Below are 17,838 nucleotides of genomic sequence, written 5' to 3'. Positions count from 1 at the left end.
CTGCCTTAAGATTGGTGTTGTGCTGAGCCTTTATAGCTAGAACAAAAGGTGTCTTACTGACTCAGAAAAATTGGATTTGAAGGGGATCTGCCTTGCACCCTGTGTTGGCTGGGATTGGCTTTAGCAGACCCCCGTGACCCTGTAGTTAGGATATAGCGGTTTGGATAATGGATGGATGGCTGGATCATTTTGGATAGTGCTGGGTGGTGTACTGGTCCATACCGAAAACCGTTTATTTTTGTTATGATATGGATTTTTCTTATACCGCAACACCAGTTTAAATTGCCTAAACGACGTTCAGAACGTGGCATAGCGGGAAACTGTTCAAGTGGGGACCTTTTTCCACTGGTACACCGCTAATCACAGAGGTGTTGCGCGGGGGCTCTTTTTCACTGCTACACCGCTAAATAAGTAGTGTAGGTATTGCGCGGTGAAAGTGGACAGAGAATATTCCGAAGCTGTAGCTGACAATAAAGTTGAACATGATGACACAAAAGAACTTTTGCCGAAAAAAAGGAGTCACGTCCATTGCCTGGAGATACTTTCGTTTTAAAAGGTCGGATGTGGACCATTATGTTCAAATGTGTAAATACTGTTTCTATACTACTAGATAATACTGCAAGCCAAGTTGTACTTGTTTTATTTGTTTTCAATACAGTGTAATGTACCTGGGTACTGTGTAATAATAGTGTGACGACATGTTGACTTTAATCTCGACGCTTATGACGAGAATAAAGTTGACATGTTGACTTTATTCTGGACATTTCTACTTTATTCTCTCCATTTATGTCAAGATTAAAGTTGACATGTTGATATTCTCGTAATTTATCATTAAAGTAGAACATCGTAAACTAAACGTCATCGTAAAATGAATTTTTAATTTACTAGATTTTCTCAAACCCCGTCTTAAGTGATATAGCACATTAAATACTTTGAGTACTGAGAAAAGCGCTATATAAATGTAATGAATTATTATTATTATTTGTGTTAAGTGTTCCCCGAGCCACGTTAAATCAGTACATGCTTCTTAAACTGACAGCCTCTTGTACTGAGGAGGCGCCGCAGCGATCGCCACACAGAATACATTCACTTCGTGATATTCCTGCTCTCTGAACATTTAGAATGCTAAGATAAGTACTTGATATTTCATGATGAAATGCATGAAAGCATGTATTAATCATGTGGGGGCACGGCGGCATGGAGGTTGCACTGCTGCCTCACAGCAAGGATGTCTCGGGTGTACCCTGCCTTGAATTTGCATGTTTTTCTGGTGGGTTTACTCGCCGTGCTTCAGTTTCCTTTCAAAGTCATATAGGATGTGTGGTTTTGTTATGCTATATTGACTCTGCTAGTGTATGTTTTGCTCGTATTCACCCTGCAATGTGCTGGCGACTTGCTCAGGATTTGCTCCTGCTTCTCACGCACAATGCTTACTGGGATGGGCACAACCCTGAATGGATGGCATAATTAAACATGTATAATGAAAATATTTTTAAAGTTCTGAACACTCTGTGGGCTAAGTTTATAACTAGTTTTAATTTCACAAAGATGTTTATTGTGTGGTGATTGGTTATGTGGAGAAAGAAAAAGGGAGGATAGGAACTGGGGTTTTGGTACGTCAGACAGACAGCATGCGTGCAATAAAGAAAGCCTGGTCAGAAGAACATCCATTGAATTCTGTGTTCGTGTCTCTGACCACCAGATAACAAACCCAGCATTTACACAATATTTAAGTTAAACCTTTGCGATACCCATTCATACATCCAGTTTTTTCGAGCCTTGTCACACGTCACACCTGCCATAAAGTTCTCTACATATAACATACACCTGGGGACCCCTTACTGCGAGGGAGCAGCACTACCGCATCACTACCATACATGTTTAACTCTTTTAGGGCTATTTTTTTTTTTTTGTTTCTTTTCTCCCATGGATGAATATTTTTCCAAAAACTAACATTTTTTTAAAAAGAACACAAAGCAATTGTTTAACACATCAAATCAACAAAAAATATTTACTTTTGACAAATGTTACAGTCTTGCATGTTGTATGAGCCTGCATACTCTATGATTTCACATACATATCACATACATTTTACACAGCAAAGTCTGATCTCGCTCAAAGCAGCCAATTTCAGTCATTGCCACATTGCACTCCTTACAGTATGTGATGCTTTGGTGCCTATTTTTCAATTGTCTGTTGCTGCATTTTCTCACATATATTGTTAGTGTGTACTGTAGAGGGACAAGTCACCCATTTGCCATCGTGCCATGCCACTGCCACCAAGTTTTCTGCCTGCATGAAAACCATATTGTCACCTCTTTTCATCTTCTGAAACTTTATCAACTTTATGTATGGCATTATAGCCTGGCTCACCCCATGGGATTTGCTTCTGTTTATTACAGAAGTGAATAAAACTTTGCAGCAGCACGTACCTAAGCCACCAGGAGACAAAACACGTTTGGACCAATGCTCCCTGAAGTTATATCACCAGTTCTGTCCCATCTCTATTTGTAATGCCACAGTGCGCTTCATCTCGTCTTTCGTTGTGGGTTCCCACTTTGAAAAACGAGAATGCGATGCAAACGCAGCCCGCGATTCAAAAAAAATCTCTGCCTATCTGTTTGTCTTGTCTGACAGTAGCTGAAAAGCAGCATCAGGAGAGAGCAGCCTGAAGTACAGCAGCTGGTGATCTGTCGTGTCCAACAGCAAGTCATGCCGTCTTGCAAACTCCGGTAGCCAGATCGACTCTCAACGGATCAATGTCTGTGTATTTATCCCATGCAAACCTTGCCGTAGATGCATCGGCTGCGCGAAGGCACTCAACTGGCAGCAGATCCGCTGGCGTGGCATCGGCTGGTGTCTGATCAGCTGATGCCTGCTTCTCACTCTCTTGCTCGATCTCCTGATCACTGCCAATAAAATCCGATTCTGAAAAATCAAGAGTCCGACTCCGCGATAATGCGCAAAACATCGTCTGCCGAGTGTTTTCTTTTCTGCACTTGCTTCGCTGCCTTTTCACATGTCGGTGCCATCTTGCCATTGTTTACATTTCGCAACTCACGCACACGCAAGGTTTAGTTGCCGAGTCAACGAGTCTAGCATTCCTCCAAGCACAGAGGGAATGCCTGTGACGTGACAGTGAGATTTGTCGCCATTAACAGCTGATTGTCGCCCCCTATCCCTGGATGTCGACTTTTGTCGACATTCGCCTTCAACCCCTCCTGTCGACAAAAGTCGACATCCGCCCTAAAAGAGTTAATACCTGCTTTAATGCATTTCATCATGAAAATATCAAGTATTTATCTTAGCATTCTAAATTTTCAGAGAGCAGGAATATCATGAATTGAATGGATTCTGTATGGTGATCGCTGTCTGCGCCTCCTTAGTGTGGAGGAAGTCAGTTTAAGAAGCGTAGTGATTAACAACTGGGTCGGGGAACACTTAATACAAAGCATTTAATGTGCTACATTAACTTATGTTTAGTTTATGACATTCTACTTATAAAATAAACTATGAGAATAAAGTGGAAATGTTGACTTTATTCTCGACATATAGTTTGTTTTTTTTCTTCAGTGTCTGTATTTTTTCTTCTTCACCCTGGCCCCAATATGATTCCATAGGGCTATACCACAAATAGCATCATAAATGCACGTTGCAGTTTTATTATTTATGTATATAGCTTAGCTTGAAGCAAGGTCCATATTAATACAGTTTGCCTAAATGATGGTTCAGTTGGAAATTATTTTAATTTGGTGAATACTGTGTAATACACCTGGGCTTGAAGTAATAGTGCAGCTATCAGTAATAATACTATTATTTATTTTATTGTTATTATTTATTAGTTTAAATATTATGCAGTTTAATGATGTTAGAGCTGTTTAAAAAGTCACTTTAACATGTCAGTGATCAGAGATTGTTAACATTAACAAAGTGTAGTTGGTTTACAAAAAAATATTTACGGTTTATTCCTTTTCTAAGGCATGTTCAGTGCAATACAACTTTTGACAAGCACCTCTGGATATTTTACTAAGTCTAAATGCCTCTTTGGATGGTTGAAAATAAGTTGTCAAAATTATAGTTTAAGTTGTTTGCAAAATTTGTTCAATAAAAAGGTTCTATATTTTGACTGCATCTATCATGCAGTGTGATTCCTTCTCTTCATTAGTGTCACCCCCTTGAAAACTATCACTTTATGGGGCCATGCAAACCTGTATTAATAAATGTTTTTTTTGTACAATGTACAATGCTCATGACAGTGGAATAGGTTATTCTTAGCCAGTCTACTGCAGTAATTGCAGTGGAAAATGTGGTTAACATCCACTCATACATGGGGGAAAAAATACCGTTGAATACCGTGAAACCGGGATAATTTCGAAAAATACCGTGATATAGAATTTTGGTCATACCGCCCACCCCTAATTTTGGAGTTAATGTGCGAAAATCTGAGGAACTGTGTGGAACATGATTAGGCGATGACACCTGTTAGTATGTACAACTTTATATAGTTGCAGAGAGATTGTATTTTTAATCAAAAAAATTACAACTACATTTAAAACCACATCTAATTAACTCTGTATGTTCACAGATTTAGTGACATGAGCTTGCATTTATATTGATAGTGTTGTAACTTGCAGTATTTAATATGATTTTATATGTCCTGACAATTATAAATTGCTATTAGAAAGTTTGCGGGGGGGGGGGGGGGGGGTAGGGAATACCTGCATACATGCTGATTACTTTAAAACATGCACCGCAACATAATATGCTGTCTTTAAAAGGATATGCAGCAGCTTTCTGTTTGAATTTTTTTTTTCTTTATATAAAGTATCTATCAATCTATCTACCTGTTGATGGTTCTGAGGAGTAAGGCATAAAGATCTCACCTGGTATTGGTTTTAAATAAGCAAGACAAAAGCCTCACATGCCATTAGTTTAAGGATAATTCTCAAAAACGCTGACTAAAAAGCAAATGTTTCTGCAGCTTAATTGGAGTCCACCTGTGGTAAATTCAGTTGATTGGACATGATTTGGAAAGGCACACACCTGTCTATATAAGGTCCCACAGTTGACAGTTTATGTCGGAGCACAAACCAAGCATGAAGTCAAAGGAATTGTCTGTAGACCTCTGAGACAGACTTGTCTTGAGGCACAAATCTGGGGATGGTTACAGAAAAAGTTCTGCTGCTTTGAAGGTCCCAATGAGCACAGTAGCCTCCATCATCCGTAAGTGGAAGAAGTTCGAAACCACCAGGATTCTTCCTATTGCTGGCCAGCCATCTAAACTGAGCGATCGGGGGAGAAGGGCCTTAGTCAGGAAGCTGGCCAAGAACCCGATGGTCACTCTGTCAGAGCTCCAGAGGTCCTCTGTGGAGAGAGGAGAACCTTCCAGAAGGACAACCATCTCTGCAGCAATCCACCAATCAGGCCTGGATGGTAGAGTAGCCAGACGGAAGCCACTTTTTAGTAAAAGGCACATAGCAGCCCGCCTGGAGTTTGCCAAAAGGCACCTGAAGGACTCTCGGACCATGAGAAAGAAAATTCTCGGGTCTGATGAGACAAGGATTGAACTCTTTGCTGTGAATGCCAGGCGTCACGTTTGGAGGAAACCAGGCACCGCTCATCACCAGGCCAATACTATCCCTACAGTGAAGCATGGTGGTGGCAGCAGCATCATGCTGTGCGGATGTTTTTCAGAGGCAGGGACTGGGAGACTAGTCAGGATAAAGGGAAATATGACTGCAGCAATGTACAGGGACATCTTGGATGAAAATCTGCTCCAGAGCGTTCTTGACCTCAGACTGGGGCAACGGTTCATCTTTCAGCAGGACAACGATCCTAAGCACACAGCCAAGATATCAAAGGAGTGGCTTCAGGACAACTCTGTGAATGTCCTTGAGTGGCCTAGCCAGAGCCCAGATTTGAATCCGATTGAACATCTTTGGAGAGATCTTAAAATGGCTGTGCACCGACGCTTCCCATCCAACCTGATGGAGCTTGAGAGGTGCTGTAAAGAGGAATGGGCAAAACTGGTTAAGGATAGGTGTGCCAAGCTTGTGGCATCATATTCAAAAAGACTTGAGGCTGTAATTGCTGCCAAAGGTGCATCGACAAAGTATTGAGCAAAGGCTGTGAATACTTATGTACATGTGATTTCTCAGTTTTTTTTATTTTTAATAAATTTGCAAAATCCTCAAGTAAATTTTTTTCACGTTGTCATTATGGGGTGTTGTGTGTAGAATTCTGAGGAAAAAAATGAATTTAATCCATTTTGGAATAAAGCTGTAACATAACAAAATGTGGAAAAAGTGATGCGCTGTGAATACTTCCCGGATGCACTGTATATGTATGTGTGTATATACTGTACTGTGTATGTGTGTATATATAATACACGTCAGTCATTGTCCAACCCGCTATATCCTAACACAGGGTCATGGGGTCTACTGGAGCCAGTCCCAGCCAGCACAGGGCACAAGGCAAGAACAAATCCTGTGCAGGGCGGCAGCCCACCGCAGGGCACACACTAGGGACAATTTTAGGATCGCCAATGCACCTAACCTGCATGTCTTTGGACTGTGAATGGAAACCCACGCAGTCATGGGGAGAACATGCAAACTCCACGCAGGGAGGACCTGGGAAGCAAATGATGACTGACTATAATATATATATTATACAAACAACACATTTTTTTAAATTTAATATAATTAAGTAATTTTCAACACAGACCATGTAAGCTATTAACTGGACATGTTAGGTTAAATACTGTACAATGTAAGCATATCATCATTGCAGTACTTTTTGTTTTTAAATGTATTCATAAATAGTTTTTATTTTTTGGTTAAAATGCAAGCCTCTGTGCAACCTTGTCTTTCTGTGTACTGTACTTTATTCAACATAGTGTTTTCAACTGAAAATGTATCTTTTAAGTAAACATAAAGCATTTTTTACTGTATACTGCCAATTTCGGTTGTTTAAAATCATTTTTATCATTCTTATTATTTTGGTACATTGCCCACTCTTGTATTAAATTAATTTATAATTTTCTTTCTTTTCCAAAAAAAACAGGCATTGAGGGCCTCTGTACAAACTGGGCTTCGATTTCAGCATACCAGTCCTCATGTAGCTCTAGGATCAACAAAATCTGCTTCTGCTGGATATAGCTTTGGTAAGTGTATTGGTTACACAATGATTTGTACAAATTGAAGAATGTACAGTATGTTGTCAATAGCAGACTTCAACTCAATATCTGAGACAGTATTTAAAAAGTCCTGTTCTTAGTGTTACCTTAATTTCAGGATACACTTTTTGAAATGAATTGGTAGTCTGAATTTATGGCTGGCTATCAGCATTGATGTCCTAATTCGATTCAATATTGATTTCATCTTCACCGAATTACTGTGCACTGATATATTTGAAGTGATGATTTTATTAGAAATTACTTAACCATGCATAGAGAACATTTAATATAATGTGACAAATTTCAGTATCACTTTATCTATAATAATAAAAGGCAAAGCCCTCACTGACTGACTCACTCACTGACTGACTGACTGACTGACTCATCACTAATTCTCCAACTTCCCGTGTAGGTGGAAGGCTGAAATTTGGCAGGCTCATTCCTTACAGCTTACTTACAAAAGTTAGGCAGGTTTCATTTCGAAATTCAAAGCGTAATGGTCATAACTGGAACATATTTTTTGTCCATACACTGTAATAGAGGAGGCGGAGTCACGTATCGCATCATCACGCCTCCTACGTAATCACGTGCACTAAAAACAAGGAAGAGATTTACAGCACGAGTCACACTTGGGAACGAAGGTAAATGACGTTAATTTTTGACTGTCTTTTAATACTGTGTCAGCATACATATTAACACATGTGCAATTAAACGTGTGCATTTACGGGGTGATTTCTCAGGCTTAAAAGCTCGCCTTTTACTAAAAAGGTAAATGCAAAACTATTTTCAATCAGTTTATTGAAACGCTCCCGTTAAGGATTGCAATAACATATTCGCGAGATAAAAGAACGAAGTAGGGGGAAATGGAGGAACAGCCGGAAACAGCGAAGAGCAAAAAATTAATTAAACAATTGAGAACGGAGCGACTGAAGCATACAAGCATGTTCATAAGGGAAACAAAGCACGGTGTAAAACGTAAGTTTAAATTAAGTTTATAGAAACGCTCCCGCTGCGGATTGCAATAACATATTCGCGAGATAAAAGTTTAATGAGAAGACACGAGGTATAAACGAACCACACGCCGTGGCGCAACGTTAAGGGCAACAGTTTCAACCATTCTATGATCTGCTTCTCGCAACTGAAAGACGGCACATGGCGGATGTTAGCCGACTTGCTGACCGCAACGTTAGGGGCTTCAACTATGGCGCTGACGCCACATCTCAGTGCCAACACTTTGCAGACTCTACTTAAAAGACACGCCCTCCTCACTGGACAGTTAAAAAGACCAATCAAACTAACGATGACATCAAGTATTACCCAATCAAAAGTAGGAAAGGAGGCATCTTCATAAAATGCGTGTGGGATGATTTGCATGACACGCTGCTTTAAAAAAAAAATGATAAAAAAAATACGGAATAAATCCCGTCCAGTATTGATTCAAAACGGGACACGCAATTTCATTCTCAAACGCGGCACGATTCCGTATTTTAAAGGACGGGTGGCAACCCTACAGTGCCAGGTAACCACCCATACAATCAGATTGTGATTCAGACTAGGAATGCAATGAATGTAATTACCCCGATCTACATACAAGGCGAAAGTCTTGCAACATTCGAAGATGATGGTTTGGGATAATTAGTAGTTATTAAGTACACCATGGCACATAAAAGAGCTTATGAAGCCTTGAACCGAAAAAAGCAAGATCTCAGAGATCGTAAAAAAAAAAAAAGGAGGTAATGTCGTTTTACTCGCTGTAGATTTTACTCAAACATTACCAGTTATTCCACGAGGGAGACCAGCAGATGAACTCAACGCGTGTTTAAAATCCATGCTTCTCCCACGCTCGGTTATATGTCGCGTGTTCTCGGGTAGGTACACCAAAAAATGTATACATTTAAGCATGTAATGGGCAAACAAAAAATGAGGTATACCCGAAGGCACTGCAGTAGTACTCAATGTAACTTTACTTCTTAAATGTTAATGTTTTACTGTTTAATAATTTATACGCTTCTTATATATTGTTCAAATTCTTTTATCAAAATACCAGTGACAGCGCAATGCACGATAACATGGAGTGAATACACCATACGCATCTGCCCACGGCCGCCCTGGTGTGCGCAGATAGGAGTTGATTCTAAAATAAAATAAACATAAAAAGAGTAATACAATCATCACCCATAAAGCGGATAGCAGACGTGACGTATTATATGTGTACCAGATTTCAAGTCAATAGGTGAAACGGTTTGCAAGCTACAGGTGATTTAAAATCCTGGACAGACCAACGAAAAGCCACGGTAGCAAATTATAGAAGAAGATTTTACTGTTTAATAATTTATATTTATATGAAATGTGCTTCTTATATATTACTTCATATTCTCATATGATAATGATGTTTATATTGATTTCTATGTTATTGTAAGTGCATCTATGTGTGTATATGTATGTATGTATGTATGTATGTATGTATATATATATATATATATATATATATATATATATATATATATATGTATATAAAAAATATATGTCTATATGTATATATAATATATCTGTATATGTGTGTGTATATGTATATATATATGACAGCAACACTCATAACAATGACAACACAATTACATTGACAATCATGTTACGTTATTTTTAAAATGTTTCCTTTACTTTTTCATAACCTCTTTAACACACTACTTCTCCGCTGCGAAGCGCGGGTATTTTGCTAGTCTATAATAATAAAAGGCAAAGCCCTCACTGACTGACTCACTCACTGACTGACTGACTCATCACTAATTCTCCAACTTCCAGTGTAGGTGGAAGGCTGAAATTTGGCAGGCTCATTCCTTACAGCTTACTTACAAAAGTTAGGCAGGTTTCATTTCGAAATTCAAAGCGTAATGGTCATAACTGGAACATATTTTTTGTCCATACACTGTAGTGGAGGAGGCGGAGTCACGTATCGCGTCATCACGCCTCCTACGTAATCACGTGAACTAAAAACAAGGAAGAGATTTACAGCACGAGTCACACGCGGGAACGAAGGTAAATGACGTTAATTTTTGACTGTCTTTTAATACTGTGTAAGCATACATATTAACACATGTGCAATTAAATGTGTGCATTTACGGGGTGATTTCTCAGGCTTAAAAGCTCACCTTTTATCAAACACGGGAACAAAGGTAACTGACGTTGTTCACTGTCTCTTAATACTGTGTAACCATACATATTAACACATGTTCAATTAAACGTGTGCATTTACGGGGTGATTTCTCAGGCTTAAAAGCTCGCCTTTTACTAAAAAGGTAAATGCAAAACTATTTTCAATCCGTTTATTGAAACGCTCCCGTTAAGGATTGCAATAACATATTCGCGAGATAAAAGAACGAAGTAGGGGGAAATGGAGGAACAGCCGGAAACAGCGAAGAGCAAAAAATTAATTAAACAATTGAGAACGGAGTGAGTGAAGCATACAAGCATGTTCATAAGGGAAACAAAGCACGGTGTAAAACGTAAGTTTAAATTAAGTTTATAGAAACGCTCCCGCTGCGGATTGCAATAACATATTCGCGAGATAAAAGTTTAATGAGAAGACACGAGGTATAAACGAACCACACGCCGTGGCGCAACGTTAAGGGCAACAGTTTCAACCATTCTATGATCTGCTTCTCGCAACTGAAAGACGGCACATGGCGGATGTTAGCCGACTTGCTGACCGCAACGTTAGGGGCTTCAACTATGGCGCTGACGCCACATCTCAGTGCCAACACTTTGCAGACTCTACTTAAAAGACACGCCCTCCTCACTGGACAGTTAAAAAGACCAATCAAACTAACGATGACATCAAGTATTACCCAATCAAAAGTAGGAAAGGAGGCATCTTCATAAAATGCGTGTGGGATGATTTGCATGACACGCTGCTTTAAAAAAAAAATTATAAAAATAATACGGGATAAATCCCGTCCAGTATTGATTCAAAACGGGACGCGCAATTTCATTCTCAAACGCAGCACGATTCCGTATTTTAAAGGACGGGTGGCAACCCTACAGTGCCAGGTAACCACCCATACAATCAGATTGTGATTCAGACTAGGAATGCAATGAATGTAATTACCCCGATCTACATACAAGGCGAAAGTCTTGCAACATTCAAAGATGATGGTTTGGGATAATTAGTACTTATTAAGTACACCATGGCACATAAAAGAGCTTATGAAGCCTTGAACCGAAAAAAGCAAGATCTCAGAGATCGTAAAAAAAAAAAAGGAGGTAATGTCGTTTTACTCGCTGTACATTTTAGTCAAACATTACCAGTTATTCCACGAGGGAGACCAGCAGATGAACTCAACGCGTGTTTAAAATCCATGCTTCTCCCACGCTCGGTTATATGTCACGTGTTCTCGGGTAGGTACACCAAAAAATTTATACATTTAAGCATGTAATGGGCAAACAAAAAATGAGGTATACCCGAAGGCACTGCAGTAGTACTCAATGTAACTTTACTTCTTAAATGTTAATGTTTTACTGTTTAATAATTTATACGCTTCTTATATATTGTTCAAATTCTTTTATCAAAATACCAGTGACAGCGCAATGCACGATAACATGGACTGAATACACCATACGCATCTGCCCATGGCCGCCCTGGTGTGCGCAGATAGGAGTTGATTCTAAAATAAAATAAACATAAAAACAGTAATACAATCATCACCCATAAAGCGGATAGCAGACGTGACGTATTATATGTGTACCAGATTTCAAGTCAATAGGTGAAACGGTTTGCAAGCTACAGGTGATTTAAAATCCTGGACAGACCAACGAAAAGCCACGGTAGAAAATTATAGAAGAAGATTTTACTGTTTAATTATTTATATTTATATGATATGTGCTTCTTATATATTACTTCATATTCTCATATGATAATGATGTTAATGTTGTTTATATTGATTTCTATGTTATTGTAAGTGCATCTATGTGTGTGTATATGTATGTATGTATGTGTATATATATATATATATATATATATATATATATATATATATATATATATATATATATATATATATATATATATATATATATATATATAATATATGTGTATATGTATATATAATATATCTGTATGTGTGTGTATATGTATGTATATATATGACAGCAACACTCATAACAATGACAACACAATTACATTGACAATCATGTTACGTTATTTTTAAAATGTTTCCTTTACTTTTTCATAACCTCTTTAACACACTACTTCTCCGCTGCGAAGCGCGGGTATTTTGCTAGTTTACTATATAGTGGCTTCACAACATATGCATAAGCATGGAATGACATCCGTATTTAGAAAATGTGGAACAAAGTACCATTGCTCTTTTTAAAGAAAAAAAAAATTGCAATGCTGTTTTCATACAAAATTCACCATATTTTAACTAACATATGTATTGCTAGATCAGAGCCCATACATGTTAAGGGTGGGCTCTTTGTTTTAATACAATGCAGTGGCATCTACTTTACAAAATATTTATGTCATTTTGTGAATAATCTTCTTCTTTCGGGCTGCTTCTGTTAGGGGTTGCCATAGCGGATCATTTTCTTCCATACCTTTCTGTCCTCTGCATCTTGTTCTGTTACACCCATCACCTGCATGTGCTCTCTCACCACATCCATAAACCTTCGCTTAGGCCTTCCTATTTTCCTCTTCCCTGGCAGCTCTATCCTTAGCATCCTTCTCCCAATATACCCAGCATCTCTCCTCTGCTTATGTCCAAACCAACACAATCTCACCTCTCTGACTGTCTCCCAACTGTCCAACTTGAGCTGACCCTCTAATGTCCTCATTTCTAATCCTGTCCATCCTCGTCACACCCAACGCAAATCTTAGCATCTTTAACTCTGCTACCTACAGCTCTGTCCCTGCTTTCTGGTCAGTGCCACCGTCTCCATGCCATATAACATAGCTGGTCTCACTACCATCCTGTAGACCTTCATCTTTCACTCTTGCTTATACCCGTCTGTGACAAATTACTTCTGACACTCTTCTCCAACCATTCCACCCTGCCTGCACTCTTTTTCACCTCTCTTCCACAATCCCCATTACTCTGTATTGTTGATCCCAAGTATTTAAACTCATCCACCTTTGCCAATTCTACTCCCTGCATCCTCACCATTCCACTGACCTCCCTCTCATTTACACACATGTATTTTGTCTTGTTCCTACTGACCTTCATTCCTGTCCTCTCTAGAGCATATCTCCACCTCTCCAGGGTCTCCTCAGCCTGCTCCCTACTATCGCTACAGATCACAATGTCATCAGCAAACATCATTAGATCCATACAGTGAAAGAAATGTTACTGGAAAAATTGTATTTGGTACATATTTGTTCAAAAAATGCAACGGCATTGTCGGTATACAAACCTGTAAAGACCTAGGGCCTCGTGTATAAACCGTGCGTACGCCCAAAAATGTTGCATATGCCCGTTTCCACGCTCAAATTGCGATGTATAAAACCTAAACTTGGCGTAAAGCTATGCACATTTTCACGGTAGCGCAAACCCTGGTGTACACAAGTTCTCCAGCAGCACCCAGCATCAGAGCAGTGCTGTTCCAGTGTGGTTTTCCTTTGTTTTTAGATCCACATCCCTGACGCGGCTTTATCAAATACACTGAAATTAACCACATATTGTTTATTAGTTTAAGGCATCTGATTGTAATTAACCTGTAATAATACAACGGTCCACGGAATGGCCAAACTATTCCAAATACCATAGCTGCTTTAGCGTTGTTACTCTCACTGCACCTTCTTCTTTTTCTTTCAGCATGCTTCCGTTAGGGATTGCCACAGCGGGTCATCTTTTTCCATATTACTCTCACTGCACCACTCGGAGCAGCTGATCAGAAGGAAAATTATCGGTATACAGTATCAAGCGCACTCTGTCTCAGCCATGCTGCCTATTTGAACTGCTCTCATCTGACAAACGCTTCAGAGCCTTTCCTGTACAGACCTCTCGGTTCAGAAACAGTTTCATCCCAAGAACTATAAACGCACTCAATTAATCCAAGTGCTCATTATAGAACTGTTTGTACTTACAAGTACAATTACCTCACTGTAAACTTGCGATAGTTATATTGCACAACCTGTGCCACTTTTTAAAGCGCGTATTTACATATGATGACAATATCATTTTTAAGATGAAATGCAGCAAAATGTTTTATTACATTTATACAGAAAATGTTAACGTCATTTAAATAATCTACAGTATATTGTTAATAATTAAACATGTGAGAACATGGTGTCACAGCGCTAGCAAGGAGCTGGTGCTCCATTCAGGGATTGTTCCTGCCTCGCGCTGTCTTCTTGCTGGTGCGACACTGCGGAAAGACAGAGGGATAGAATAATTAAACACGTACTATGAAGATATTTCAATGTTCCTTAAAAGTTTTAAAGAATCTGTGTTCTAAGCTTACAGATGGCTTAACATCTATTACGGAGCTGATTGGTGTGGCAATTGGTTACTTGGAGAAAGAAAAGGAAGGACATAAATTGGGGGTTAGTACGTTTGAAAGAGACAGCACTACTGCAATAAATTATTTCATCGAAGGTCGCGTAGGCATGAACAATCACTGCGCCACTGTGTTCCCATGTTTAATAACATGCTTTAACTCCTATCATCATGAAAGTGACATCACGTATACATCTCAGTATTTTAATTATTCAGAGAGCTGTAATATTATGAATGTAATGGATTGTGTTCTGTCGGAGGAAGAGAAAGCCCGTTTAAGAAGCAGGTAGTGCACATAGAGCACATAGAAGATCAAATACAAAACATTTAACGTGCTACTTTAGTTATGAAGGGATTTGAGAAACTAGTAAATTAAACTATTTTAAGATAGTTTATGATGTTCTACTTTAATGACAAAATAAACTACATGCTTTTTTCCCCCACTGTGTGCCTATTTTTTTTTTTTCTGTATCCTAGCTTTCATATGACACTCAGACAGTGGGCTACAACTCGCCTTTTCATGGCGACTTTGATATCTGACCGCTTCTTTATTATTTCGGGCACTGTGCAACTTTGTGAACTTGAACTTTCGAGTTTCTCCGACACTCTGTCACTCGATCAACTTCCTTTTGTTGGTTATATCACTGTTTAAACCAACAAATAGTAAGTTTTTCCTTGCCTCCACTTGGTATTCGCGGAAATTCTTCTATTTTCCCCCATGCTTTTGCCATTGTCTTTTCACAGAACCCTGAGCTTAAGGGCTATTTATATTGATTTGCATATTCAAAGAGGTGTAATTCTGGGAGGAGTTGGGGCGGGACAGCAGGCGCGTGCATGTGCGTTGCTTTTCACATAGCAGAAAAACTTGGAAGTTGGCGTTCGCACAGATTTATGCATGTGGATTTTTTTGGTGCATAAGCACATTTCCGCTTTTGTCCATACACCATGTTACAGTGTGAATTCTACGCACTGCGTTATACATGAGGCCCCGGCCACTAAGATCTTTGAATTGAACTACCAAGTTCTTTGAATACTCTTATTGTACACAGGAGCAAATGACAGTAGTATCTTTACCTTAAAGGTGTCTCCTATATTACAGGTAAAATTCTGTTACAACGAACTGCCAGGGACCTATAAAAGATTTTGTTGTAATGAAAATTTCATAGTAATGAGATTCTGGATTTGTCACTATAGTGCTTTCTTTAACTTGCGTCCAGACATTTGCAATCATTCCAATAACTTCTTTCGCGTTAATTTTAATCTCCTCCTGTCTACAAGTTATGCTGATGAGAATACACCTTCAAGGTGCGAATGATGCCCAAATCCAATGGCTGAAGCACTGCCTTGCAACTGGGTGGGAGGAATTCAACGCGAGCATTATCTAAATGTGGAAGCATGTTGTGGGCAGCACAGTTATCGATCAGAAGCTGAATCAACCTTTTCTTTTTCCTCTTCATATTGTGAGGTTTCTGAACTCTTTTGGGATCTTTTGCAATTTCCCCCCACCCCACACCTAACGGGGCGACACGGCAAAGTGCGTCACAAAGAGCAATTGCCACGTCTGTGGAAGATTGTTTGTCCGTTACCAGGGCAGGGCAACCGCAGGCTCACGGCGCTTCAGTGAAGCACCACAGAAGCAAATCCTAAAAGATCGGGGTCACGCTATAAGTCCCTGACTTGCACCCCAAAACACGAGGCTGAGTCTCAGTACTTTAGCAAAACCAGCTTTATTCAGCTTGAAACAGGAACAGCACCGTTATTTATTGTAGCGGGATCTGACACTCTCCTATACACTGACACATCAGTCAGGCAGGGTGATGGCCAAGTAGTACTGTTTCTTGCATTTACAATGTTCCTTGCATCACCTATCAAGATCTCTTCTGTTTGCTTCGGTGAAGAGCCGCAGCAGTGCTGTGAGCCTGCTGTTGCCCCGGCAATGGATAAAGAGTCTTCCACAGACGCGGTGATCGCACTTCGGGACGTTCTTCGCCATGTTGTCCAGTAGGGGGAGGTCCCAAGAGAGTTTAGAAACCTCACATTCTCTTGTATGAGTGCAGCATTAATAGGAATGTTTCTTGAACAAGCATCACTGAACTACATAAAAACTGCTTTTTTGACATCTTCAAATGCAGAAGTTTGCATACTTTTGCAACCTGAGATTTTTCTTTTTTTTTTTTTTTTATCAATCTTTCAAGAAAGTTGATAGTGTCGATGGCAAAATTCCAAATTCACTGGTAATGTCTTTTTTTTTCTTTTTGCTGCAATCAAGAGCTGCAAAAATTACATTTTTTTTTCTTTTTTCTAATATGAACTGTTATCATTTTATCGTGTCTGCTGTTTCTGTAGGAGGGTGACATTGAGTTAAATTCCAGTGGATGTTTTTCAGATGTTGACAAGCAATAAGCAAAATGGTATCCCTGAAAACCACAGAAAACAAAACAGCAAAAAAATAATTCAAGGAAAGTTCGAAGAAAGAAAAGAAATTTACAATGTTTCTGTTTGAGGATCATTGTGCACAACTGAGCTGCGACCACAGAACTAACTGCTCTGTGCATTATTCATTCGGGCATTTCAAGGTCTTTTGGGCAGTTCGTTGTAATGAAAGTATGTGCTGAATGTATTTTATAGTAACGAGATTTCTATAGACCAGTGGTGCCCACACTTTTTCGGCTTGCGAGTTACTTTTAAAATGACCAGGATGAAATGATCTACCTACATTAAAAATGCTATGTATAAAATATATGTTGTTGTACCTTGCATAACTGAATAACCCTTATGGCACAATAACAATTCAATACATTTATGGTCACTACAGTATTTGGATTTAATAATCTTCATGTGGGAAAAGGCTGACTCGCATAAATAAGTACAGCCGAATAATGCAGTCAAGGAGGTAGCACATTTCCTGATGTTTGGGTACTTTTCCTCTGCGAGTAAGTTCCAAAACTGTCCATGAGCCCCATACTTCAGCTGAATGTAATCCTGTAGTGTCAAAATCTCATCCTCCACTGTAGAGGAGTTTTAGGTGAAACAGTGTCGCAATTTTTGATGCGGGTGAATCACCCTCAAAATCTTCCCTAAATGCAGCGTTTCTGAACCTTTAAGTATTATGACCCAAGTTTTCATAAGTTTTAATTGTGCCCCTCTAACATTTTTTTGAAACCCTAATAAAATTTA

General features: G+C 39.2%; 1 protein-coding gene across 1 annotated transcript in view; it reads left to right on the top strand.

The window, feature by feature from the left end:
* The window catches only part of acadm (acyl-CoA dehydrogenase medium chain), a 58,228-nt gene that overhangs the window by 13,985 nt on the left and 26,405 nt on the right, over window positions 1-17,838 (top strand). Inside the window, exon 2 of the mRNA XM_028811193.1 lies at window positions 7,063-7,162. Within this exon, the coding sequence (XP_028667026.1) occupies window positions 7,063-7,162 (100 nt within the window). The remainder of the gene's footprint in view (window positions 1-7,062; window positions 7,163-17,838) is intronic.

The sequence above is a fragment of the Erpetoichthys calabaricus genome, chromosome 10, assembly GCF_900747795.2.
Source record: "Erpetoichthys calabaricus chromosome 10, fErpCal1.3, whole genome shotgun sequence".
Taxonomy (NCBI): Eukaryota; Metazoa; Chordata; class Cladistia; order Polypteriformes; family Polypteridae; genus Erpetoichthys; species Erpetoichthys calabaricus.
This window is presented reverse-complemented; position numbering and strand designations above follow the sequence as displayed.